General features: G+C 39.8%; 1 protein-coding gene across 2 annotated transcripts in view; it reads left to right on the forward strand.

Moving 5' to 3' along the window:
* The window catches only part of prdm16 (PR domain containing 16), a 193,275-nt gene that overhangs the window by 23,275 nt on the left and 144,032 nt on the right, over positions 1-25,968 (forward strand). For both annotated transcript variants that reach the window (XM_057817972.1, XM_057817965.1), the window contains exon 2: positions 4,320-4,756. In XM_057817972.1, coding sequence (XP_057673955.1) covers positions 4,320-4,756 — 437 coding nt within the window. The remainder of the gene's footprint in view (positions 1-4,319; positions 4,757-25,968) is intronic.

Consider the following 25,968-nt stretch of genomic DNA (forward strand, 5'->3'; position numbering starts at 1 on the left):
TGTAGCATATTCATCCTGTACATACAGAATCACATGCTTTTATTTGATATTGGCGCCGTAAACTGTACACTTGTATGATCGAGTACGTGCACTACAGCACATGGCTCACTTTCGTGTCTGCAGTTATATTCATTCACCCGCCCTCTCCCATTCAGAATGGATTATACGTCTAGAACCGTCAATGGCAGCCAATGGGTTGACATGGAAGTGACCCAAACATGCCCCAAAACCAACAAGAACTGACACCAAATCAACAAGAAGTTACCTGTAAATGCCCCAAAGTCAACAGGAAGCAGCCCGGTAATGCACAGGCTGCTTCCTATTGTTTGCTCGATTCGGTTCACTCTTAAACCAGGAAGTGGCGAGAAGCCTAACTGCCACCTCGGTGCACCTAGTATTAGGGGGCTTGGAGGAACAACAAAGAGTTCAGGTATATTAATAATAAGGCAAGGTGTGTTGTCAGACCGTGATCCATTTCAAAACCCACCATTTGCAGAACAAATTCATTTGCAAACATGATTGCAATCAAATGAAAAAAAACCCTCACTCAGATCATCTATTTAATAGGGCTGTCAAAATTATTGCGTTAACGGGCGGTAATTATTTTTTTAAATTAATCACGTTAAAATATTTGACACAATTAACGCACATGCCCTGCTCAAACAGATTAAAATGACAGCACAGTGTCATGTCCACTTGTTACTTGTGTTTTGTCGCCCTCTGCTGGTGCTTGGGTGCGACTGATTTTATGGGTTTTAGCACCATGAGCATTGTGTAATTATTGACATCAACAATGGCGAGCTACTAGTTTATTTTTTTGATTGAAAATTTTACAAATTTTATTAAAACGAAAACATTAAGAGGGGTTTTATTATGAAATTTCTATAACTTGCACTAACATTTATCTTTTAAGAACTATAAATCTTTCTATCTATGGATCGCTTTAACAGAATGTTAATGTTAATGCCATCTTGTTGATTTATTGTTATAATAAACAAATACAGTACTTATGTACAGTATGTTGAATGTATATATCCGTCTTGTGTTTTATCTTTCCATTCCAACAATAATTTACAGAAAAATATGGCATATTTTATAGATGGTTTGAATTGCGATAAATTACGATTAATTAATTTTTAAGCTGTGATTAACTCGATTAAAAATTTCAATCGTTTCACAGCTCGACTATTTAGATAACACACGTCAATCAGGGCACATTCCCATTTCGATCTCATGCCTGAAACATTTCAAAATATTGGAAAATTACTTTAGTGCTTCTGTTAAGTAGAAAGATGAAGAAGTAAATGTACTGTATACTGAATTTAATCTGAATGAACCGTTGTGCATCTTGTTCTTTTTTCAATTGATTTTTTTTTTTTTTTGGTGCAATTTAATGCATCGCATACTAAGAGTGTACGTGCAGTCAAGTCATACATATATGCTTTCTTACAATGTCCACAAAGGGTCTTAAAGAAAAATTTAATTGAATTTCCGAGGCTGTCTCTGTTTGTCAAAACCGCTCTCAGTGGGTCGAGTGCCAGTGAGAGTAGAGGAGTGAAAAGTGGGATACTGCAGAAAAAAAAATATCTTACAGCCTGAAAACACATTTGATTCGACAGTGGGAGCTGTGCGCCTGTTTCGAACCCGTATGAATTGGTCATCATTAAAAAAAAAAAAAAAAAATTAAAAAGAAAATTCCCATCAAAATTGTTGGATGATGTAAAATCGGCCATAAAAGGCAGAATTTTACTGCTGTAACTTTATGTGATGTCTGCTGGAGCTGCATGGAGCGGCTTCAACTTTGCCAAGCATTGGACAGACCTAGTCACATGCTTTCCTAGTTTTACGTTTCACATTAAAAACTTACATGTCAGTTAATTTAACAGCGTTCACAGGCCACATCTGTCGCAGGGTAAGAGGCCAAAATATTTAGCATAGAACAGAAAGGATCATCTGTGTTGTGAATTAGTTCCTATATTTCTACAACTTTTTGATTTACTCGTTCCATCCAAGCACTTCCCGGAGAACCTCATTACAATGACAGCACTGAAACATAACATACGTAGTGCACTTATGAGTGATGCATTTTAAACTTCATATGCTATTAAATTTAAATGGAAAAAAATAACCTCTTGGTGCTAACGACAAACTGGGAAGAGCTTGCATGCTTGGCAGGCTCCTGCGCATTAAAGGAGGTGAAGTTAAAATTAAAAATACTGCTGATGTAATTTTGTTTAGTTTGCCAAATGTTTGTCAGCATACGTTTACGTTGAACCTTTTTTAATATTATATATATATATTTAAAGATCATGTTTGTTTTCCTACGTCATATCAAATTATTGAATATAGCACAAGGAGTGTTACATACAATCACGTATAAGGTAAAGAATGAATTACCCACTGTATTTTTTGGACTATAAGCTGCGTTTTGTATGAATTCTGGTTGTTAACAACCTCCAACCTATTTTTGTTTTAGCATAACTGTATTATACTGCCCTAGTAAGTGCTAAAGACACACATTCAGCCACCAAACCCATAAATACAACAATAAAACAAATGATGAATAAAACAATGATTACAATATTAAAACTATATTCAAGGGCACCTGATGTATGTAAAAAAAAAACAACAACACTTTTTAACCCTTTAACACCGAACGTGTCGGATGCGACACATTTACGCATATTATCTTTGAAGCCATGTCACGCTGTAATTACGTCACCCACGTGCCGCTGGTTGCTCTCATTTGAAAGTACGGAAGTTGATGTCTACACCAGTTTTTATTTGAAGTCAGTCGACCAAGTAAAACGGGAGATAATGTCATTTGAGTTTTATAGTTTTATTGCACTCATGGCCTGGGAACGTCTTGGAATCCCGCCGGAGGAGCTGGCTGAAGTGGCTGGGGAGAGGGAAGTTTGGGCTTCCCTGCTGAAGCTGCTGCCCCCGCGACCCGACCCCGGAATAAGCGGAAGATAATGGATGGATGGATGGATGCACTCATAAATATACATTAAAACGCTGCATGGACCATGTGCCTATCACCATATTTCCATCATTTCTTGTCCTTTTTCAAAACCGAAAGCAGCATAAAAGACTACATATCCCAAGAGCCGTTGTGATGTCAACACGGACGAACCTAATGTGAACATTTTTAATAAATTGCCGAGCGAGGCGCCAACTAAGGACAGGGAGGCATGAGAAGCAAGCAAAGACCGGTTGGATTGAGCGAGCGACTTTGAATCGTGCAGAATGAATCGAAAACTAAATTTAGCGCAAGCTAATGCATTATTTCATTAAGTCAAGGAAGAGGATGAGCTGTATTTGTCGCTGTTTTCCTCGGATGAGTCGGCTTCTCGGCGAGTAGACGTGACAGCAGTGCGCAAACGGCGGAGGAGTAGGCTGTGTGACGTGTGTGATGCAGCTCAGTGACCTGTTCAAGATTAAACTTTATTGAGTGCGCAAAAAAAACTTTATTGGGTCGCATGCCTGAAAAAAATTGAATTGAACTGGACTACTTGTCAATATTTTTGAAAATACTTTTTTTCAATGTTATATATATATATTTTTTTTTCAGTATGAATCTTTTTAATTTTTATATAGATGTGTGTTCGAGAAGCTTGATTGCATGTACATATATACCTTTGATAAGGTGATGGGTACAATATCTAACTTCACAAAGAGGTATACTCCAAACCCTTTTTGTGTTAGATGATATATAAATTTTTTTTTCTCACTATTTTGCACTGGATATAACCTGTTTTGACCATAGTATGTGTAAAGGCCAAAAACACCTATGACCATACCTGCTGCTTGTGTTGAATTGTCAAACATAAAACAATTCAATCTTATTTTTTTTCTATTGAATGTTTATCCTAACAAGCTGATTAACTATTATCAAGCTTTAAAACGGTTGGTCGAGCATGTTTGATTGTTAGTGGGACATCAACATCACAAATTTTGAAAATAGATTTTGGGATTTTTTTTTTGTCTTTTTGGGTCCAAAATGTGGATTATAATTGGTCAGTGAAGAAAACAACAGTTTGGACATGAAGTTCAAGGTGTCCTGAAAAAAGTGACCCAACTTGGCTATTGTGAACAATTTTTTCTTTGAAATATAAAGGCAACATCAAAGGCATGCAAATTCGGCCAAAATAGGTGTTAAAGGGTTGAATAAATGTATAATATATATTTCTCTATCTTTAAAGGGAAGGTGTCCATCTTGCAAGGACATTTTGACACAAAGTGTAAGGAAAGGACGTATAAAGTTTTTACTTCCTGTAGCAGTCTTTTAAAAGTCATGTGTTTATTTTTTTTGTCAGATGACAGCGAGCCAGTGGACAACATGTACGAGACAGAGGCCGACCTCCCAAGCTTGGCGGCTGGCAATAACTGCACTGACAGTCCTGAAGATGACGCCGAGGATGGAGTGGTCAACACGTCTCCCTTGCCCTCACCTACACCGTCCCATCCAAACAATAACCACCATATGCTGCATCACCCCCATATGTACAACACACACCATCACCTCCATAATAACAACAGCAGCAGTAATGACCAGTTCACCACGCCAAAGGAAGGCTCGCCTTACGAGGCGCCTGTCTACATTCCTGATGACATTCCAATTCCCGGCGATTTGGAGCTGCGAGAGTCTTCGGTGCCCGGTGCAGGCTTGGGCGTTTGGGCCAAGACTCGCATCGGAGCTGGCGAGCGGTTCGGTCTGCACAGCGCGGGAAAAGGCAGCTCCTTCGGATGGGAGGTACGAACCAGCCCCCGTTCTTTCTTTGATTTGTTTTCACGAGCTTCTTCATCTTTGAAGTAACTGTCTCTCACCTTTGACCTCCACTGTGCAATGGCACAAACAGCAATATAGTAAGTGCATATAGCTTTAAGGGAAATAGTAGTAACTCAGGGACGGGCGGATGCTGTGAGAAGGCTGAGTGATGAATGAGTCACTCTGCATTCACACATTCACATTTCCAGCAATCACAGTTCATTCACTGGCATCTATCTCATCATCATTGTAGCAGCCAACTCCATTTGCATCCCCATCACATGATTGAACCTCATCTTTGACTGCACACACACACACTTGTGCTTTACACACTTGTCTACATATCTAGCTGCACAACCATGTCAGATGGAAAAATCTTGTTGATTAGTGGAGGTATCGGCTTTTCTGGGCGTCGGCCTGAGCGCACAAGCTCATTTGGTCACGCCACCTGATATGGAAATGGAAGAAGCATGACCGAATCCGATGGCGGCATATTACACTATTAATTTTCATTTTGACATGACATTGGGCAATATTGAAGTTGCTTTAGTAAGCTCATTAAGAAATGAAAGTCAACTGGTCTCTGTCTGGTCCTGCGTCTGTCTCGTGTGGCCAATCAGACAGGAAATATTCTGGGCCGCTTTTCATTTCACTGATTCTATGTCAGGCGGCCCAGTCACTGTCTATAATGAATTTACTACAGTGTAGGTTTTTGGGTATTTGTATTTGAGTAAGGGCCTCCACCAAATCCCAACAACTTATTTTGGAGCACCATTGTAATGTGCAAATTTATACATACTGTACACCAAATTTGTATAATTGATTCAAAACTCAACACATTACAGTGTATGCACTTTCATGTGAAAGTGCCTCAAATTTGAATGTGTTAATCCTATGCCCATTCAAAATTCCTCTCAAAACCTTTTTTTAATCTACATGCTATGTGCAATGTAAAGAAATAAGTAATTTCTAGAGGGAGAACATGCAAACTTCCCACAGGAAGGCCATAGCCCTCGATTTCAGAACTGTGAAGCGGACGTTCTAACCACTCGCCAACTATGCTCCCCCAAATTGTTCAACCTTAATGAAATGTAGAAGCAATGCAACATTTCCAACAATTACTATGAGTGTGTAAACGTTATATTCTCTATGTGCCCTATGATTTAAATCATTTGAAATAAAAAGTACATAACCCTTCTTCCAAAGAAAAAAGAGAATTCTTTGATGATCTCAGAACGGAGCTCTTGTGAGCTGTGTTGAGGTCTTGCATGACCTAAATGTCGGTTCGTAATACGTCCTTCATTCAATTAGGAGCAGTTGTAGAATGTGTTGCTGATTAAAGCACATCAGTGCAGACATGCTGTGCAGCAGTGCTCAGTTTCCTTGTTTAACATTCATATTATGCGTCGCCTTTCAAGGTGCAAAGGGCACTTCTCCAAAAATGACTCCCACTAAGTATTTTTCTTTCTTTTCTCCCTCAACAGCCGACAATTGCATATTCAGTGACTGAAGTTTATTATTTTAATTTTAGTTTAATATTTGTAACAGGCATCCACATACACTACCTTTCAAAAGTTTGGGGTCTCGGTAGTGTGCACCCAGAGAAAAAAAATAGCATCCAATTTGTTAATAGCCCACATTATCAGCGTCCGACTCTTAGTTTGACACATTTTGTGTTGTCATTGCTTAACTCATTTGCTCCCAAAAACGTATAAATACGTTCTATTTTTAATTGTTTCAGTGTCCCAAAGACGTATTTATACATCCTTTACATTTTTTTTCATAAGCGACATCTCTGGGTTCTGATTCAACTAAGCTCCAAAGCACAAAGCTGAAAATCCATTTTAAAGCAATAAAACTGGCCAATGGAGGGCAGTAGCTCATTTGGTAAGACCAGCAACCCAATTCGACGGCAACGAACGGCTGGGCGCCGGCGGAAGGATGCCAGGCAGCGGACGACCGAGCAGAACAAGCGAGAGGACGCCCGGGATGCCAGGCGCTGGACGACCGAGCAGAACGACCGGGACCACCAGTGCAACGGACGATGTCGTTGAGTCTGTGCTGCTCGCCGAGCAGACCCCACAGAGACAAAAAAAAACCCCCATCTTTATGAGACAGGCGGTGATGAGGGAAAAGCGGCTGTCGCGGCGACAACAACGTCATCTCTATGTTAGTTATGTGTAAATAAATTGTTACTTTGCTATCAAAAGCTCTATTTGTCTTATTGTTTATGTTATTTTGTAAAAGGAAAACATTATTCAGATGTTTGGGATGTAACTAAAGCAAAAAAAATAGCTGTGTTAAAATCAGTTATGTTTGAAATGTATGCTTTCACAAAAAGCTCAATTTCTGTTTTTTCATCAGAAATTGGAAAATTGCTCAAACTAAGCTATTTTCTAATGCTTATTTCTAAAGAATGGAAAAAGATATGAAATACTTTTTTTCCTGCTGAAAGAAGAGTCTAATCTTTCTTTTGGTGGGTTCCATGTTTACATAGCAATAGAACAGAATTTTCTGTGGGTCTTGCAAAATCAGTGAAAATCCAGTAAAACGGCCGGGAGCGAAGGGCCTTGCTCCGGTGAAAATTGCAGGGAGTGAATAAGTTGTGATGATACTCTTTTCAGATGAGTTGTCATCCCTGTTTCCATCTATTTCCGAACATGTGGCATTTGCTACCCAATTGCAGATGAGTGATTGATCTGTCTAGCCTCCTCCTCTTCATCACCTCTCATTGGAGGAATGACTGTGTCTCAGGATGTATTATTCTTCACATATCCTGTCTACTTTGGGGCTGCAACCCTTCTGGGGCTCTCCTCGCCCAGACTCTTATCGCAGGCAGTCATAACAGTTGGCCTGCTGATAATCATTGACAGACTCCCCCAGGAGAGCTGCGGGCTCCGTTTCACCATCTACTCATCTAATGCCTTGACACTTAGACAAATAGACAGGCGGACCAATGCAAGAAGTGAGAAAAGTATGTAAGGAATGATGGTAGAAGATGTTGTTTTATTAGACATCAGAGAGATACCGTATACCCATTAATTAAAAGGAAAAAAAAGACACGTACCGTGTGACGACCATCCAATTTAAAAATTATATAAAGATAACTCAATAAAACAGTGTGATAGCGCCTTGGTTTACACGTCTGATATCCCTCAAAGGCTTAGTTCCCAATCAGTAATGGCGTTAGTGTTCATGTCTCGATATGGCTATTAAATCTCTGGTTATGGTTATTATGTGTCTCTATATGGCAACCTACTCAAATTGTACCGCTCACATGTCCCAAGTCAGCTAGAATGGACTTTCCCATTATCCTTGAAAGAATACATATTGCAGGTAGCAATAATAATAAAATTAATGTTATAATTATTAACTACTGTGTGTTTAGAAGTGTGGTTGCCCTCCACTGGACTTTGCAAAGCATTTGAGAGAATTTATATATATATATATATATATATATATATATTAGGGCTGTCAAAATTAACGCGTTAACGAGTGGTAATTAATTTTTTTAATTAATCCCGTTAAAATATTTGACGCAATTAACGCACAAATGCCCCGCTCAAACATTAAAAGGACAGCAAAGTGAAAAGTGTACTTGTTGTGTTTTTCGGAGTTTTGCCGCCCTCTGCTTGTGCTTGGGTGCGACTGATTTTATAGGCTTCAGCATCCATGAGCATTGTGTAAGTAATTATTGACATCAACAATGGCGGGCTACTAGTTTATTTTTTGATTAAAAATTTTACAAATTTTATTAAAATGAAAACATGAAGAGGGGTTTTAATTAGGGCTGTCAAAATTATCGCGTTAACGCGCGGTAATTAATTTTTTTGATTAATCACGTTAAAATATTTGACGCAATTAACGCACATGTCCCGCTCAGAAAGTATTCTGCCTTTTGGTAAGTTTTACAGCAAGGCTTTTTGTGATTTCCAAACAGCGAACTCTTGTGGTCGCTTTGCGACATGGTTTATTATTTTCTTGCCAGTTCATTATGGCTGCACGACGTCTCGGGCTGATAATGTTGTGCTTATATGATCCTTGGACAAGATTTGTCGGTAAGTATGGTTGTTGTAAAGAATGTACATATTATGTTAGTAAGCGAAATGTGATATTTTTTGTATGAGACACTTTTTGTTTATGTTTAGTGAACCTGTATAGCGTGCTAAGCTAACGTTGTTGCTAATGCAATGCTTGTGTACTTTTATTTTGTAGTTTTACGACGGTCTAAAGAGGACAATGGTTTGAGGCCATTTTATTAATAAATCAGATGAAAAAGGAAGAAGTCTAATTATTAAGGCGTCGTTCACTAGCTGTCTAGCTTTGGAAAAAGTAGACGCTTCGGAATGAGGACAGCATAGACAGATTTAAATGACAGTAGAGTGAAATGCCCACTACAGTCCTTATGTACCGTATGTTGAATGTATATATCCATCTTGTGTCTTATCTTTCCATTCCAACAATTTATTTTACAGAATATATATATAATTTACAGAAAAATATGGCATATTTTACAGATGGTTTGAATTGCGATTAATTGCGATTAATTACGATGAATTAATTTTTAAGCTGTAATTAACTCGATTAAAAATTTTAATCGTTTGACAGCCCTAGTTTTAATATCAAATTTCTATAACTTGTACTAGTTTTTATCTTTTATTTATTTTCTATAAATTTTTATAAATATTTATATATTTTATTTATTTATATATTTATACATTTTATTTATTATTTTTATTTATCTTTTAAGACCTACAAGTCTTTCTATCCATGGATCGCTTTAACAGAATATTAATAATGGTTATGCCATCTTGTTGATTTATTGTTATAAAAAAGAAATACAGTACTTATGTACCGTATGTTGAATGTATATATCCATCTCGGTCTTATCTTTCCATTCCAACAATCATTTACAGAAAAATATGGCATATTTTATAGATGGTTTGAATTGCGATTAATTGCGATTAATTAATTTTTTAGCTGTAATTAACTCGATTAAAAATTTTAATCGTTTGTCACCCCTAACATATATATATATATATATATATATATATATATGTGGTGGGGGGGGGTGGTAAAGTATATAAAAAATATTATGTCTAAGATCCCTTAAAACTAAACCTCAAGCAAACCTAAAGGAATGGAAATCTGAGTTAAAACCTAAAGTGTTGCATAAACCGTGTAATCTTCTGGATCTGTGAGTGTGAGTTAAACATGTTGGAAAGGCGTGAACAGCATGAAAGAAGAGGAAGGCAGAGAGGAAGCCCACTATTGTCTGTCTCGAGGCATCGGGGGACTGAAAGAGCTGTTAATTCAGACTCATTTTAGCGAGACGGACAGCTCAATCTAAGAGCTGCTTTGCTGCAGGCAATGGCTATTCTCTTCTGTCTCACACTGCCTCTTTGGGCCAGCACCAAGTCATCCATTTAAAAACCATTATGCTTTCCCTTTAGCACAACATGATAGAACACTGGGGTCCCAAGTCTACAGTACGAGAGTCTGCATGTGTGTTTAGGTACTGCTATCCTCTCAAGATAGAAAGACTTGAGCAAGCCGAGGAGGCCGAAGTCCTTAGAGAGGTCCTGTGTGGGGACCTGCTGTCAGAGAGGCTGCTACTATTATCTGGCTGAAAGATTGGCTTGTCTTGCCCTAATGATAGAGTCACGTCAAGATACGATGGCTGCTGCCATTGTACTCTTCGCTCAGTTGAATCTGTGATTTTACAGCCCCTGTTCAGATGATAGTGGAAAGAAAACACATAAGGATGTGTTTGGCAAGATCAGGGCCGATATACTTCGACGCGTAGTTGCATTCATATAAGAGCAATAACTATCAATTTTACTGCATTATCTTTACAAGGAAGACAAAAATAAAGTGCATTTTGAGTTGAGGGTTATTTATTTATATCATTCATGAGATTAAGCACGTGGGCCAGGGGTGTCCAAACTAATCCACATAGGACCGCAGTGGGTGCTGGATTTAATTCCCTCTAAGCAGGATGACACCTCTTCACCTATCTGGTGTCTTACAAGTGTAATCCGTTGATTGCAGTCAGGTGCTGCTTGTTTTCGGAGAAACTTCGTTGGTTAAACTGTCTGTGCCTCATTGGTAGGACCAAAAATCAGAACCCACAGTGGCTGTTGAGGACCGGTTTGGACACTGCTGACTTAGGTCTTGAAGTGGTGCTTCAGTTGCTCTTTAGTTTTTACGTTACCGGCTGGCTGTGTCCATGCAGCTTTTTACACATAATAATTGAGTTGGCAGCAAATAAATACTTTCCACAGTTTATTTATACCTGAATTACTTAACACACACAGAAAAATCTTCAGTGACTTGCATATGACTGTGAATTATTCACTGGCCACATTATGTTCAATGATATTTTCTGTGCCTAAAGTATATATGATGATCTCTTTTTTAAATGTAATCACTTCGTGTGAAAGCTGGGTCCGTGCATTTGAACACCAAGCAATTAGTCAGTGGCATGAATGGCAATAGGTGAATACATACTTGATTACACCATTACTGGGCGATCCAGCCAGGGGTGTTTAAGTCCCGACTTGTGTCCAGGTAGCACACTTCGCCACGTGTCCCCCTTCCTTAGCCAGAGCCACGGTGAAGCCTTTTCGGCAGCTTCCAAGATGTTCTGGATGGCTCTTCATCTGTGCGCTGAGCAAATCCCTAAGAGTCTCAGTACCTGATTTATTCCTCCAAATTTGAATAAAATAGTCAAAGATATGCCCATTGGGCCAGTCTTTGCCACGCGTGATGGTGAAATGGCCAACTACATGCCAATTACATGTTCAGGCATATATAACTGTATAGATGCTATCTCATTACTTCCAAACGTCATAGACAAAACATCCCCTTCTTTCAATCACCACAGAATCTTTTGTTTTATGGCTACATGAACACAGAATATACAAAAATAAAGATTTCAATATTTCATCATTAAAAAGTCTGCTTCTACTCTTTCGTTCTTTAGTTATGCGCAGTTATGTTATGCCTGTGTGAGGGTTGTCCTGTCTAGATTTATTTTCATGTCTCTTCCTGTTTTATTTTGAAGCCTCACCCTCCTGTTTCCACCAGTCACCCTTCCTATTGCCACCTGTCCCTGATTGTGATTATCTATTGTTCCCACCTGTGCCCCATTCCTTATGTGCTTAAATTGTTTATCACTCCATAGTCTCGTGCAGACGTGTCTTCGCCCTCCATTGCCAGTATCCATAGTATCCAAGATATTCTACATTGTAAGTTTGTTCATAATGTTGTTATTTTGTGCCCAATGCCTAGCAATTTGTTGTAGTTGTCTATTCCAGTGCATTTAGCCTGGCTCTCTTGTTTCTCATTTTATCATTTTGTTTCATAGTTTGTTACTTCCTCCTTCTCGAGTGCCCTCAGTTTATTCCTGCATCTGTCCATTTGTGTTAATAAAAGACTGAATTCTGCATCTGAGTCTGCTCCATTCTGTCCAAGTGTGACAAGTTGAACATCATAAACAACATTGTAATACTTCTTCGGTAGTAAATGAGTTAATCAAATTTTGACCTTTTTATAAACATCGTGTAAAAATGAGAAGAAATTTGAATGGGAATCCGCTTATATAGTTGCTTGTTAGCTTAGATAATTGAGATAAATCCGCGGATGCATTAGGACACATCTTCAGTGTGCCCGGGATCATCAGGGGTTTCGGGTCTTCCAACATCCATACCCCCTCCATCAGGTGACGCAGCCAGGGTCAACCAGACCCCGGCTTGTGTCTCAGCATTACCCCGAAGGTCAGTCCTCCTGATCTAGAGCCATCTAGAGCAGGGGTGTCAAACCAATTCCACAAGTGGCCAAAAGGATCCTGGATTTCGTTCCAACCAATGAAGCGGCCATCTTTTCACCAATCTGATCTCCTACAAGTGTAATTAGTTGATTGCAGTCAGGGGCTGCTTGTTTCAGCAGAAAATTAATTGGTTAATCTGTTTGCGCAGTGTTGGTTGAAATTAAATCAGGGACCCTCTTGGCCCTTTGTGGAACTGGTTTCACACACCTGATCGAGAGGCTCTCTATGTTGCCTACATTGTGGCCTTGATGGCTTTCCTCTTCTCTGCACCTGGGATGCCAAGTGGAGTGAGCACCTTGCGCAAAGAGCGGTCAGCAAAGCCCTTAAGCCTCACTTCAAAGGGTGTGCCTTCCAGCCTCTTCCTTGGCATTGCTCTACTAGCTCCTGGAACCTTTGACGCTTATACTCGTTTGCCTCGTCTATGCGATTCTCACAAGCAACTCTCATTTCTATCAATAGCACCTGCACAGGCTGGAGAGTCCTTCATACCCCATAGATGGAGATTGGCCGGGCTGGGTAGCACTTCGTAGACAGCTTGAACCTAGAACTTGATGCGCTGGTGTTCTACCTGTCTGATCTCAGACCAGGTCACTTTCCTCTCTAGTGCCCTCATCCTGCTGGTCCGTTCTTCCTCAACCCCTGCACACACCTCCTGCAGGGCTAGCTGGCGTTTGTCCTTACCACATGTGTTCTCGTAACAGGGTTGGGGAGAAGCTCCCAGCCCAGCCTGTCCTTTTGCCACAGTGGCCAACAGAGTCCTAAGTCTCAGCTGAGACTCAGCTACCTCCAGGCCTTCATGAGCCTTGCACTTCCTGTCAGTCTGCACGACAATGTCAGCGCAGCAAAATCTCTGTGGTGCGAGAGACCTTCAACTCCTCAATCAGGCTTCTAAAAGGGAGTTGGAGCTTGTTGGTCTTCCCATACAGTGATGCGCTACATAGTGCTGTGTGGGAAATCCATCCATCGGCAGACGTAGCTGCTGATCTTCCTTTCTAGAGTCCACTGTTGACAGAGGAACCTCATACACCAGCAGGGGCCAGAGAACCCATGGGTAAGAGACTGTGCTGATAAATCCACACCTTAAATCGCACGGGTTAATCAGACTTGTCTAGAGCTGACAACCAGGTTTCAGCTCTTTCATGGTTATTTGGGTTGCCACAGTATCCCTGAGGCTACAGTCTAAGACCTTGCCCAGGCTCTTGACTGGTTCCTCGGTGATTTATAGTGTTGCTGTGCAATTCACAAACAAGAGGAATTTGTCAGCCAGATTTCCGTTTTTCAAAACCGCCACCCGGATTTTGGATTTAGTTGGTTTAAAGCAATGGTCCCCAAACTATTCCACATCGGGCCGCAGTGGGTGATGGATTTTTTTCCACCATTACAGGACGACACTTTTGCACAAATCTGGTGTATTACAAGTGCAATCAGTTGATTGTAGTCAGGTGATGTTTGTTTAAGCGGAAACCTCATTGGTTAAACGGTCTGTGCTCCTTCGGTAGGAACAAAAACCAGGGCCCACAGCGGATCTTGAGGACCGGTTTGTACAGCTCTTTGGATCAGTTTGGAAATTGAAAAAAAACCCTACTATTTAATGTACAACAATGGTCCCCAACTTTTTTTGCACCTCTGACTGGTGTAATGTGGGCCTTTATTTCATGGACCGGCATTGGGTGGCAGAAAATTCCAGTAAATATAAAATAACACAGCCGGGTTAAAAATGAACATAAAGTGCAGGGGGAATGTAACTCTCTGTATGCTGAATCAACCTTTTTTAACTGTGGCTTCTCCTAAAACTTGACGTCAAATATCCTTGGTCGCATGCATAATGAGTTCTTCTCTAATCGTGAAAGGTTTCTTGGCTTTAGCAATACAGTTTGCCATGAGGGATGATGCTCTCAGTGCATTCACTTTTGTGTCTTGTTTGCTAGGTTTTAGCCACATATTATGCAGAATGTACTTGGTTGTAAGCTAACGTTACTGTTTACATTGTCTGACACTGGGCTGCTGAAATTGTGCAAACACCTCAATAATGGCGGTCAAACCCTAGATGGCGACGTACACAAATCTCTACTCGGATTAGTCAATAGAGTAGACAGGCATATTGATGTGTCGAGACATAGGCCAGATTTCTGTCTTTAACAAATGATTTATTATTTTTCTGCGGCCTGGTAGCAAATGACCGGTGCCGGTCCCCGGCCCAGTGTTTGGGGATCACTGATTAATACAGTTTCAGTGAATGCACTTGTGAAACTAGGGGGGTTCGATATCTTTAGCAAGGTTAAGAACCACTGTTTTAGGTCGTGTTTAATTTCAACATGGGCAAAAAAAAGAACAGTTTATTCTTTTTGTCTTCTTTTTATGCTTTTAGCATGTAAAGAAGAACATTATCTTCATATTGGTGCGAAACTTTAAAAGAGCACATGCATTGTATCCCAAAAGAATTTGCCTAATTAGATTAGATGTGTGGAAAATGACTGTGACGTTCATATGAGTATACAGTATAGTGTAGGCCTCCATGTTACTATTACTGCCCTATTTTTTGCCAGTGGGATGGCATTGTTTCAAATGCAAACGTCTTTCTCCCCGTCTAAAATTCTTTTTCTGTTTACTTTTTGTGGGGTGACTTTCCATATCAGTGCCATTTATGTGTGTAAAGAAGGGGAAATATGCTAGATCTTCTGTTTACCCTATTGTTGACATAGTGATAGGCCAAGATGACTGGTGGTTATTCTTATATAAAGCCAAATTCCTCCGTGACATATGGTGATCCGGCAACTGCATCATGCATTATCTCGCCCACTGTATGCCAACAAATCTGTTTTTCCTCTTCTTCTAGCAGCTAATTTTTCTCACCTCTTTCTCTTTGTTTTTGTCTGTTTGGGAGTCAGGACTGAAGCAAGCTAAAGTTCATGTCTCCGAAGAAGTCCTGGCACACCCTGACACTTATCTGTCTTGACCCACCTCTCGCCTCATTCACTGTTTGCTTTCCTTTTGTGTTTTGCCTGCTGAGGGCGTATGACCAAGTTCTTAAGCTTCAAGATGTCCCTTCATGGCATTCAAGGGTCTGATTTTACAATTCTAAGTCATGGAGTATTAATAGCAATACCTACCGTCTAAAATTTACAGTATAATTATTATTCAACTTAACAGTAAACTGATAAATGATAGTTTCAGTACATCTGATGGTTAACCACTGAGACCCGAGTTTTTTTTTTTTTTTTTGCAGTGCATTTCTCTTTGCTATTCGAAATCTAATGTCCTCAAATGAGTACGCAGGTTTCTCATCTGTTTGCATTTTGCGCTTTACATTTGGATAAATGCACAGTGGTTGAGTGGTTTGAATGTCCACCTCACAGTTCTAAGATCAAGGGTTCAATCCCAGGTGCTCTGGAGTTTGCATGTTTCTGCAAAGGTTTTCGCCAGGTACTCTAATATCCTCCCACATCTCAAAAACATGCATATTAGGCTGATTGAACACTCCAAATTGTCCATAGTTATGAGTGTATGCATGAATGTGTGTTTGTCTCAGTGTGCCCTGCAATTGACTGGCAACTAATTCAGGGTGTACACTGCCCATAGTTAGCTGGGATAGGCTCCAGTGCCCCCGTGACCTTTTTAAGGATGAGCGGCACGGAAGATGAATAAATGCTTTACATTGAAATGTGGTAGTGTTCCCCTTTTAACTAGTATTTAAATAACCATTTTAAAGGTGACGTCCCCATTATAGAGTCCCTGGGTGTCATGTTTGTTTTGATGAGCCAGCTTTGATTTCAGTAAAAGGTGCAAGTGCAGAAATCGATTTGTTCATCCAACTTGCCCACGAAATGGTTCTAACATCATTGTAGTTAACTTAAATCCCCGACCATGTTCACAATTGTTTAGCCAAAGCCTTTCACGTAAACGGGGTCATTATCATGCCTTTTGTCAATCAAATCACAGCCATTCCCTGATGAACATAACCTCAAACTGAGCGGCGTGCTAGGAGGGGGGGTGGGCATCTCATGCTTTGACCAATAGTGTAAGATTTCAGTCATCTTAATATGACTATAACAGAAACTCCACATTTACGCATGGCACAAAAACATACAGTAAGCCCCAAAGTCCCCTGCTTGCGTGCTGTAATATCTTCCACTCGCATTCATTTTATGTAGGTTTTAAACATACGATTAGACAATTTAATCCAATTTTCTCAGCTTTCGGAGCACTCCAGTGGAACAGATTCCGTCTAATATTGAACATATGGTCACTGTTTCTCCGAAAATCAACGCAACAGCATTAAGCCTTTTTTTCTTTTTTCTTCAACTAAAGGAGCTGTTAAAGACAATCCTCCTGTGAGCTCACACAAACTGTTGTCAATTATTCTCAATGAACATGGTAGTTGATAATGAGGAAGCAGGCCAGCAAATTAATTGTCAGGTTTAATTAGGAGCGTGATGCCTTATAATTTGTTTATAACTCGTTACCACATCTGTTAATTAGTTCATAAATGAAACAGATGAACGTGGCACAAGCTGCCGAGGAAACACAGGCGGCATAGTCATCCATCTTTGACAAGAGTGGAACTTGACCAACGTTGTCCCTGGGATTGGGGTTGTTATTACTGGGTCATTGATTTGGGACCGCGACCACTCCAGCCGAGCATTTTCAATGAAACCTCTTGTTTACTTGAGTAACATACACACATGCGCACACACGCAGTCCCCCTATTGCATGTCCCCCTCAATGCTGTCCTTTATTGCGCAAAGCATCTCTTTGCACATTGCTTTGAACATCCATTTAAAACTCATAGGCCCATTATTCTCGAGTGGTGAAATTGAAGGGCCAGGTAACTGCTGTCCTAGGTTTCCACCCCCAACTTTCTATCTATATGTATCTAGATAAAGCCCCATCGCTCATCACGGCCCTGATGAATAGGCCCATCATTTGGAGGGCCTCAGGGCAGGAACAGACAATGACACTAGTCTTCACATTTATCAAATGCAGTTTATGTTGTTGATTACATTAATTTACTCAAGTTGCCCCCTCACAACTGATAGTGTAGATTACTTAATTTCCAAGGTAGTCATTAAAGGTGACTCCACTCCCTTCATGTCTTTACTTCATTACATATGCCAACATGATAATGAAAACCTCAATACAAAGAGAAGTATAAAAATGTCGGCCTTAACATACATTTATTCCCTGTTTATTTATGACCTCTGTTGGAATTGGAAACTATATTTTTTGGTCCAGCCTTTTTAAACACATACCCTTAAAACCAACAGTCCACATCGGATCAAGATAGGGTACAATTATTTTCTCGAAAAGTTCAAGTCATGCAATACAGATGTAGATCAGAAAACACACATATAATAATTAAAACAATGCAAGATAACTTCTGCTCTCAAAGTTGTTTGTTTCAAACACAACAACTTTGCTCTGAGAAGTCGTCACATTTCAGGTCGTGTCTTTATACACAAAGGCCTGTTCTGTACAACTGTCTATTAATCATCTTAGAGACTGAGCCATGCTGTGCATAACCCCAAATCTGTCAGATTTCCTCCACTAATATGAGCTCTCGCTTGGAGGTTTGCTGTTATAGCTTAATTTGGTTTGAGTCAGCATTCCGAGTAACAAGTAATACCAATAGATATTGATGCTTCTTTTCAACTGTGCTTGTGCAACATTTAACGATCAATGGCGCTGGACAGGAATGTTTGTTCCCATTTGGAGTTTAGAATAAAAACATGGTGTGGTTTTCATGTGCAAGCAAATTGTATTCACAAAATCATCTCAGTACTCCAAAGAGTGCAGACCCCATTAACTAGAAGTCCTAGAGAATTCTGCAGCATGAGTATTTCCCTTGGGAAAGGCCAAATCGGCCTATGCTGGGCATTCTACTGTATAAGAATCTCCAATTTAATGGCCATGTGTTTTTCACTAGTAGAAGACACTAAAAATGCCCAACCTCACGATGTTGCGAACCATTAAAAAATGCATCCTGGAACACCGTCATCCTGACCAATGTTGCCCATGCAACCCCTCGCTCCCAGTGTTGTTAATAACGGCGTTAGGCTATAATGGCGTTTTTTTTCAGTTGTGAGTAATCTAATTAATTACTTTTCTCATCTTGGCAACACCGTTACAGTTACTGAGGATGTAAAGGCGTGCGTTACTATGCGTTACTACATTGGTTGGTTGAATGACGCGAGAAAAGTCTGAGAGACACGGACTCACGGAGGCAAGAGGGCAGAGCAGGAGTGGGGAGGAGGGAAGGGAGTTGTGACACCGTTGCAAACGCGATGCTAGGTGGCTCCAATAATACCTGACTGTAGCCGATAGCCTACAAACTACGCTCACATGAGTCTTTATTAGAATCGTGAGCGTAGAACTATTAGAATTAGAACTAGATGTGAAATGACAGACACAGCGGCTTTAGCACATGTATACAGAACTAGATGCGAAATGATAGACTCACCAGCGTTAGTAAACAGCCGCCATCTTAAAGCAGTAGACTTCTCAGGAAGACTCTGTTGTAGAGAACTTTCCCAGCAAACCGGAGTAACGTTTTATCTAAAATGCTCCTAAATCGGCAAAATTATGACTTGAATCTATCTTGAAATGATTAAACATTTTTAAAACTTTCACATGTCGACAGTATACAGAAGGGAACTAATGCAATAACGGGAGCAATTTTAACAACTTTAACGGTTGAATCACAAAACTTCCAAACATAGCAAAGGTTACTATGTTTTTTGTTTTTTTTTTTAATGAAAAAATAAACATGGAAGGTAACACCAGTTACTTTGCCAAGTAACTAATTATTCTTACATTCAAGTAACTGAGTTACTAACTCAATTACTTTGTAACTGTAATTAATTGATTAATTAATTACTTTTTTAAAGTGAGATTAACAACTCTGCTCGCTACCACGTTTAATGAAAATTAAAAGTATTTTTTTTTATGTCATCCTGAGTATGAATGTATGTATGCATTCACTCATTTGCTGTCTATATGGTTGACATGTTACACTCTTCTACGCAGTCTTCCTGAAAATGCTGGCTCACTGCGAATAAAACACCAGTTTGTTTCCTCTGGCATAATATACAGTCTTGTCATTCATTAAGGTCTTTTTAGTTTCATGGCATTTATCAATCACAATTGGACTTATAATTTATATAAATATATTTTGTTACTTACCTAGCAGGCTTCATCACTTCATGCACAATGCCAGGCACTTGTCTTGGGGAGGAGGTTTTATATTGTTGGCAAAACTGGTACGCAGTCTCACCCAGTGTCAATTGAAAAAAACTTTCAGAATACCACTCTCTGAGACTTTTTTGGTCTAAACCTTGTGATGATGTGATAAGCAAAGCTATGCCATAAAAAGAGAAAAGAAAAAAAAAGCACGTCCTATTGCGAGTGATCAGGGATAGGATGGATGACCACCACTTTCCTACACAAAATCCACTGGCAAATATTTCCCAAGTGGACAAATGTATTAAAACATTTCAAGATTACTTGTACTTGAGATGAACCTCCACTAAACTTGTCACATTGATCCTGTGAGAACTCTTTCACCCTCTACAACTCCTTCCTCTCTTTTTGGCAAAACACGAAAGTCATCTTTTCTTTTTGTGTCACATTTTTAAATCCGCCCTCTTCGACATGTTCACACCGTGATCCAAAAGGATTCGTGTGCACTGCAAATTTCCATACCTTGATGATGGATTACGTTTCTGTCGGTTGACCCCATACTACAACACATTATGTTGTGGATATGCCGGATTTTGTGAAAATGTATCAGCGTGTTATGAAAATTATTTTTCCACACTGCTAATGACTTTGGAATTAAAGAAAAAAATGAGTGTTCTGTACCTCAAATACATTATTTTCAGCACAGTGAGTTTTGGAATTGTGTTGCTAAAAAAACCCTAGTTAAGTTAAAACTTTTAGGTAACCTTTATGGAGATGTGGGGTATATGTCTCCCACAGATCTACTGTATCCATATAGTGGCTCAGACTAAGAATAAAAAAGTGCCATCACTTTCTTGTGCTTTGTTAATACACTTTGTCCAATAATCTGTAAACAAAAAAAAAATCTTCAAAATGACTTCCTTGGTTATTTAAAAGTACATCAATTATCAGGATTTTTTTTTCTTGATTCAATGTTTGATTTTGCTTGATAGATATTTTCTAAAATAATTATTTCAATCCAAATGATCCATTCATCCATTTTCAACACCGCTTATTCTTGTTAGAGTTGAGGCGTGCTGGACCTGCTTGAAAGTGCTGATTTTCATCCACCAGTTGTTTGATTTCCTTATTTGTTTTTTTGGGAGCTATCAATGTTTTCAGCTGCAAGATGATGCATGACATATGGTTTGATTAGCTCCACATCTCAACTCGGAACTCTTCATTTGTAATTCATTGATCTTTCACTTCCCATGCTCAGCCTCATGGTGGCCCTTCTTCTTTTTTTTGTTTTTTTTTTTTACCCCTTCCTCCTATTTTTTTCTTGGCCTCCGGTGTCCTGGTGCTTCTAATTCGGTCTTATCAGCCAAGTAATTTAGCTGCCGCAGCTTGGGTTTCTGTTGCACGGCGAGAGGCCTCATTGTTCTGCCCGACTGTCGCCGAGATAAACCCTCAGAATGAACAAAGTCTGTGCTGACCTCTACAAACTCCTGAATCCTTCTTCGTACGTACCTCCAACAGAGAATATGTATCCCTCAAGCTCTTTTCTCAAGAGGAATGAAGGGCTCGGAAGCAGGCGAATGAGTGCGTGTGTGTGCGTATCTAACAGCGTGACAATGTGCGGGGGGTCAGGGAGAGATGGACAGAGAAGAAGGATTAAGATGGCTGACTGAGCCTGTCTATATTTCCAATAGCACTTTGCTCTATGTGGGAGGCCAAGGAAGGAGAAAAATGCAGTGCAAGCAAAGCGTTCAAGTGTGTCACTCTTCCATCTTCTTCGGACTACCAGGGAATGCTTTTGTGAGAGGATTCAATAATAATGACATGAAGATCTTTGACAAAGACAGCGTTCATTCTGCCTTCATTCTGCGTATGCGCTGTATAAATTCGGCTGTTCAGGGGGTCCTTAACACAACAAGACCAAAATGTACCCCTAGATAAGTTTGTTAATGCTTATCACTGTTGATGCCCTGACATGCATTGATAATGACTCGGAAAGACGGTGCTCGGGATGTTTTGCCTTAATGCAACGAGAGTGTCCTCGCCAATGTGAACCACTGTCTCCCTTTAGCAGTCACTCGATGACCTCTCCATGCTTCAAATCCACTCTACTCTTAATTCCAGCCGCCTGTCGACCAGGCAGGGTAGCTCGTCAAAAGGCCATGTAGTTGAGGATTGGGTCATAGCTGCTGAAGGGTGACATGACAGTGGATGATGGGCCAATACAAATGGACGGGCCCGAGTTTAAATGGGAGCTTCAAAGTTAAGAATGAGGAATTCCAGACTATCTGCACCACTCTATTGCTTGATCATGGTGGCCTTGTGTTCATCCCACACTCTGTCCGTTTATACAGCACTCTACCCCCTCCTCTCTCACCCCTATCAACCCACCGCCACCTGCCTGCAAGCCACCACAGTGTTCCCAGGGAGATGAGCGCAACGGAGAAGAAGGCCCACAAGGGATTAACTTTTCACATGGCTGGGAGTCCTCGTCTCAAAAGACCTGACAACCCCAGACGGCTTGATTAAAAAAGAAAAGAAGAGAAGAGGAAAGGAGGGAGGGTACAAGAGGAGGAGAAGAGGGGGAATTCTTCACATGATGGGCCTGAGAGAGGGATTTTGGATATTGGGATATTGGGTGTCTTTCTTCCCCACTTCAAATGTCCCCATGTCTTGGTTCAGAATGAGCAAATTGTTCCCATTGTTGTCTTTGTGGAACTGATGGCTTTTAATTGCGTATTGCAATATTCTGCAAATGTCTGACGTCAATTAAACAGATTTGATTGTATTATTTGTTTATTCTTACTAAAAAAGTTCAATTGGCTGTGTATGTCAGTATCCCATTTCAGTAAATGAAGAAATCAGGAGAGAATCACCGAACCGTTTCAGGCTTATAGTTCTAGTGTTCAAATGGCAAGGCGCCCTATTTCCCTTCACTCTATCCCCAGATAAACTGAGCTTCTCAGGTTTTTCGGTGAGAAAGAGAAGACCAAAATCACAACAAACTCCTCCACTGAAGTGAAGATGGGGTTTGCCTTTCCAATGAAACTTGCAGATCCGCAATTCAACCTGGCAGGACAGTGGGCCACTTAATACATCCCATCTTTTCCGTGTAACAGAGTGGCCCGACAGGCGGGTTAGCGAAGGTAGCAGAGTGTCATCTTACCGTCACCTCTCGCTCTCTGACTTCCTCCACATGGCTCACTTACTCTTTTCTCATCTCCGCTGCAGGACTACTCTCACATCGCTCTTCCTGTCCCCCTCTCTTCTTGAGAAGTTTGATACTTTTTTTAACCTTAGCTCAAGGAGCTACATTTGATTCAACATTTTCAGGGTAGCGTAAACCAATACCAAATATTCATTTTGGACAAAGAGGATGACCTTAATTTTAGTTAGTTAGATCCAAGTTAACTGACAAGTAGGCAATCGATTTACAGTAAGATGCATGTATTGTAACTCTGATTCGGTCGATTTAAGACACAGGCTTATATAAACATTTACTTTGGCCTAGATATTTGATGACTTGAAATGCAGTCGAGGATGAAACATTCATAAAGGAAATTACTGGAGGACACATATTATTTGTGTAATATGATTGACTGTCAACTAGTCGTTAGCTCCCGTTCCTCTCAAAGTCTCTTGGAAATGACTTTTCACATTCGACCTTCAATGTAATAAGCGGTAGAAAATCATTGGGGATATAAATTACACATGTCTTAGTTATAAAATAAGATGTTTAGTATTAATTACACATGTAAGAAAATGTATTGTAGTTCTTTTTAAATTCAGATCATCATATTGCATTATTATGAGTATTGCCAATTTCTTCATTTTCCAATTTGTAATAATAGTACAGTACCTAGTTCCTGATGGCCACTTTTAGGCACATGCATAAGGCTGTCAAGTGGTATACTTTCTAAGATCTAATGATTATTTCCTGGACATTTTGTTTCTCCATTATGCTGACCTGTTGCAATCACACATTCTCTATCTTGTTTTAATTAGGAGAACCAACTCTTCCTAGAAAACATAAAAAGTCTTCCTAGCGTATGATGTATGCATGTACAGCATTTTGAACGAAAGTGTCATTGATATACATATATATATAAATTTACATGTATATATAAATCGTTGTCTCGCCCACCTGGGCGGTATGATCTCCCCTTTCAAGCTCCTCTACCAGAGGCCTGGGAGCTTGAGGGTTCTGCGCAGGATCTTAGCTGTCCCCAGGATTGTGTTCTTCTGAACAAGATGTCAGACGTTGTTCCTGGTACAGTATATGTTGGAGCCATGCACCCAGCTTGGGGGTTACTGCCCCTAGTGTCCCAATCACGACTGGCACCACTGTTGCCTTCACTCCCCACATTTTCTCCATCTCTTCCTTCAACTCTTAATATTTCTCCAGCTTTTCGTGTTCTTTTTTCCTGATGTTGCTATCGCTCGGGATTGCTACATCTATCACTACTGCTGTCTTTTGATGTATACGTATATACAGTATATGGCGGAAAACACAGACAAGACTGAAAAAGGAGTTTCTGGTCTTGCACTCCTCTTTAAAAGAAACTGCTGTATTTTAAGCCAAAAGAACTGTGGTGTTTGATAAAACAAAATGTGTATATGCTGCCATAGCAGATTCATGGCGCATTAAGAGCCCCCGAACTATTTTTGATTTTTCCGTTTTACCCTGAAACCCCCCGTTTACAGACCTCGCGCAAAGCTTTTGTTTCAACCCAGCCATAAAACGAAGATAATTAACTGTATTTATTATTCAAAATATCTGTCGTTTTTAGCTTTGAATCATTAATTGACGTCTCATATTTCGTTTGAAAAAAAAAGAGAAAAAAAAAAGACTAAAAACTTATTCACTGACATATTTTAAACTTTTTTAAAAAATTATGTAACAATGAAAAAAATGGCATCTGTAAAAAAGTCACGGATATCTACCTCATAACTATCGCTTAATTGCATTTTTTTTGTTACTTTTGGATTTTCTCCTATATGTTAGATGATAAATAATCTATCTAAACAAAGAAAAATTGAAAAAAACGTTTAAAAGGGAAAATATATGAAAGAGAAAATCTTGACCACTCCTTGATATTTGCGATTACTGCATCGCGTCCCTTGTTATATTACCCCTAAAAAATCCAGCTGTGGCCATTTAAATCTGTGTCTTGACACTCGGTGATACATGCTACATGGAGTTTTTGGATCGAAACAAGGTAAGTACGCAATAATATCTCTTTTAAAGTCATGGTGTCTGTAATTCTGCTCTTGCGTACTCGCCCCTCCAGATAGGGTTTTGCTCTTTAAAAAACTTTGTATTTTTTTTTTTTTAATCCCTCCTGTTCAAATTTTTTTCCCTATGAAAATTGAGATTTTTAGCTTTCCAATGATGTATCACACATGCTTATCGGACAATTTTGAAAGTTGGCCAAATTGGGGGTCTCAGAGCAGAACTTCAAGTCACCTGAGTGTTTTCCGCCATATATATATATATAATATATAGTATATACTATATTTACAGTATATGGCATCATTGCATGTCCCATAGCAAACGACAGCAAAAAGTCTCTCCAGTAACACGTGCTGTCAACACCAGAAGTGCAACGGATATGACTAGGCATCCAAGAGGTGACTAACACAGTCAATTAGCCCTAATATCAGCTTGGATCTCTCATTAATCATGGTGCTTACCAGCCATATGGCCTCAGACCCCAAGGAGGAACTGAACTGTTTGCTGTGTACTTGACCTTGCTGCTGGACTCAAGGGGATACAACAGTGGAGTTCCAGTATTGTGTCGGCCATTCAACTCCTTACCTGCTAGATAAAAGGACAATAGAAGTCATCGGTTTTGCCGATAGCTGATCTCCTAAACATAAAATGATACCCAGGTAGTCTAACTAAGCACACACTCGTCAATCAATGAATGATGTACCAGGCACTGCTGATACAATTAGTGGCAAATTATAGCTTTTACCATTTAATTAAATTGTATGTGATACGTAAAACTAGTAATTCTGCGCTACTTTTAAATTATAATATTATAATCTAATTAGTAATTTGATACAGGAATCATCCTTGTTTAACTGGGTGTCAAATTAAATTTGTCTTTGTCGGAAAATCACTTGTTTATTTACGCTCAGAATGGCGTCTCCTCAGCAGAAGGCGTTTTGTGTGCTTGATTTTGCGTGT

Source organism: Corythoichthys intestinalis, chromosome 2 (genome assembly GCF_030265065.1).
Source record: "Corythoichthys intestinalis isolate RoL2023-P3 chromosome 2, ASM3026506v1, whole genome shotgun sequence".
Classification (NCBI taxonomy): Eukaryota; Metazoa; Chordata; class Actinopteri; order Syngnathiformes; family Syngnathidae; genus Corythoichthys; species Corythoichthys intestinalis.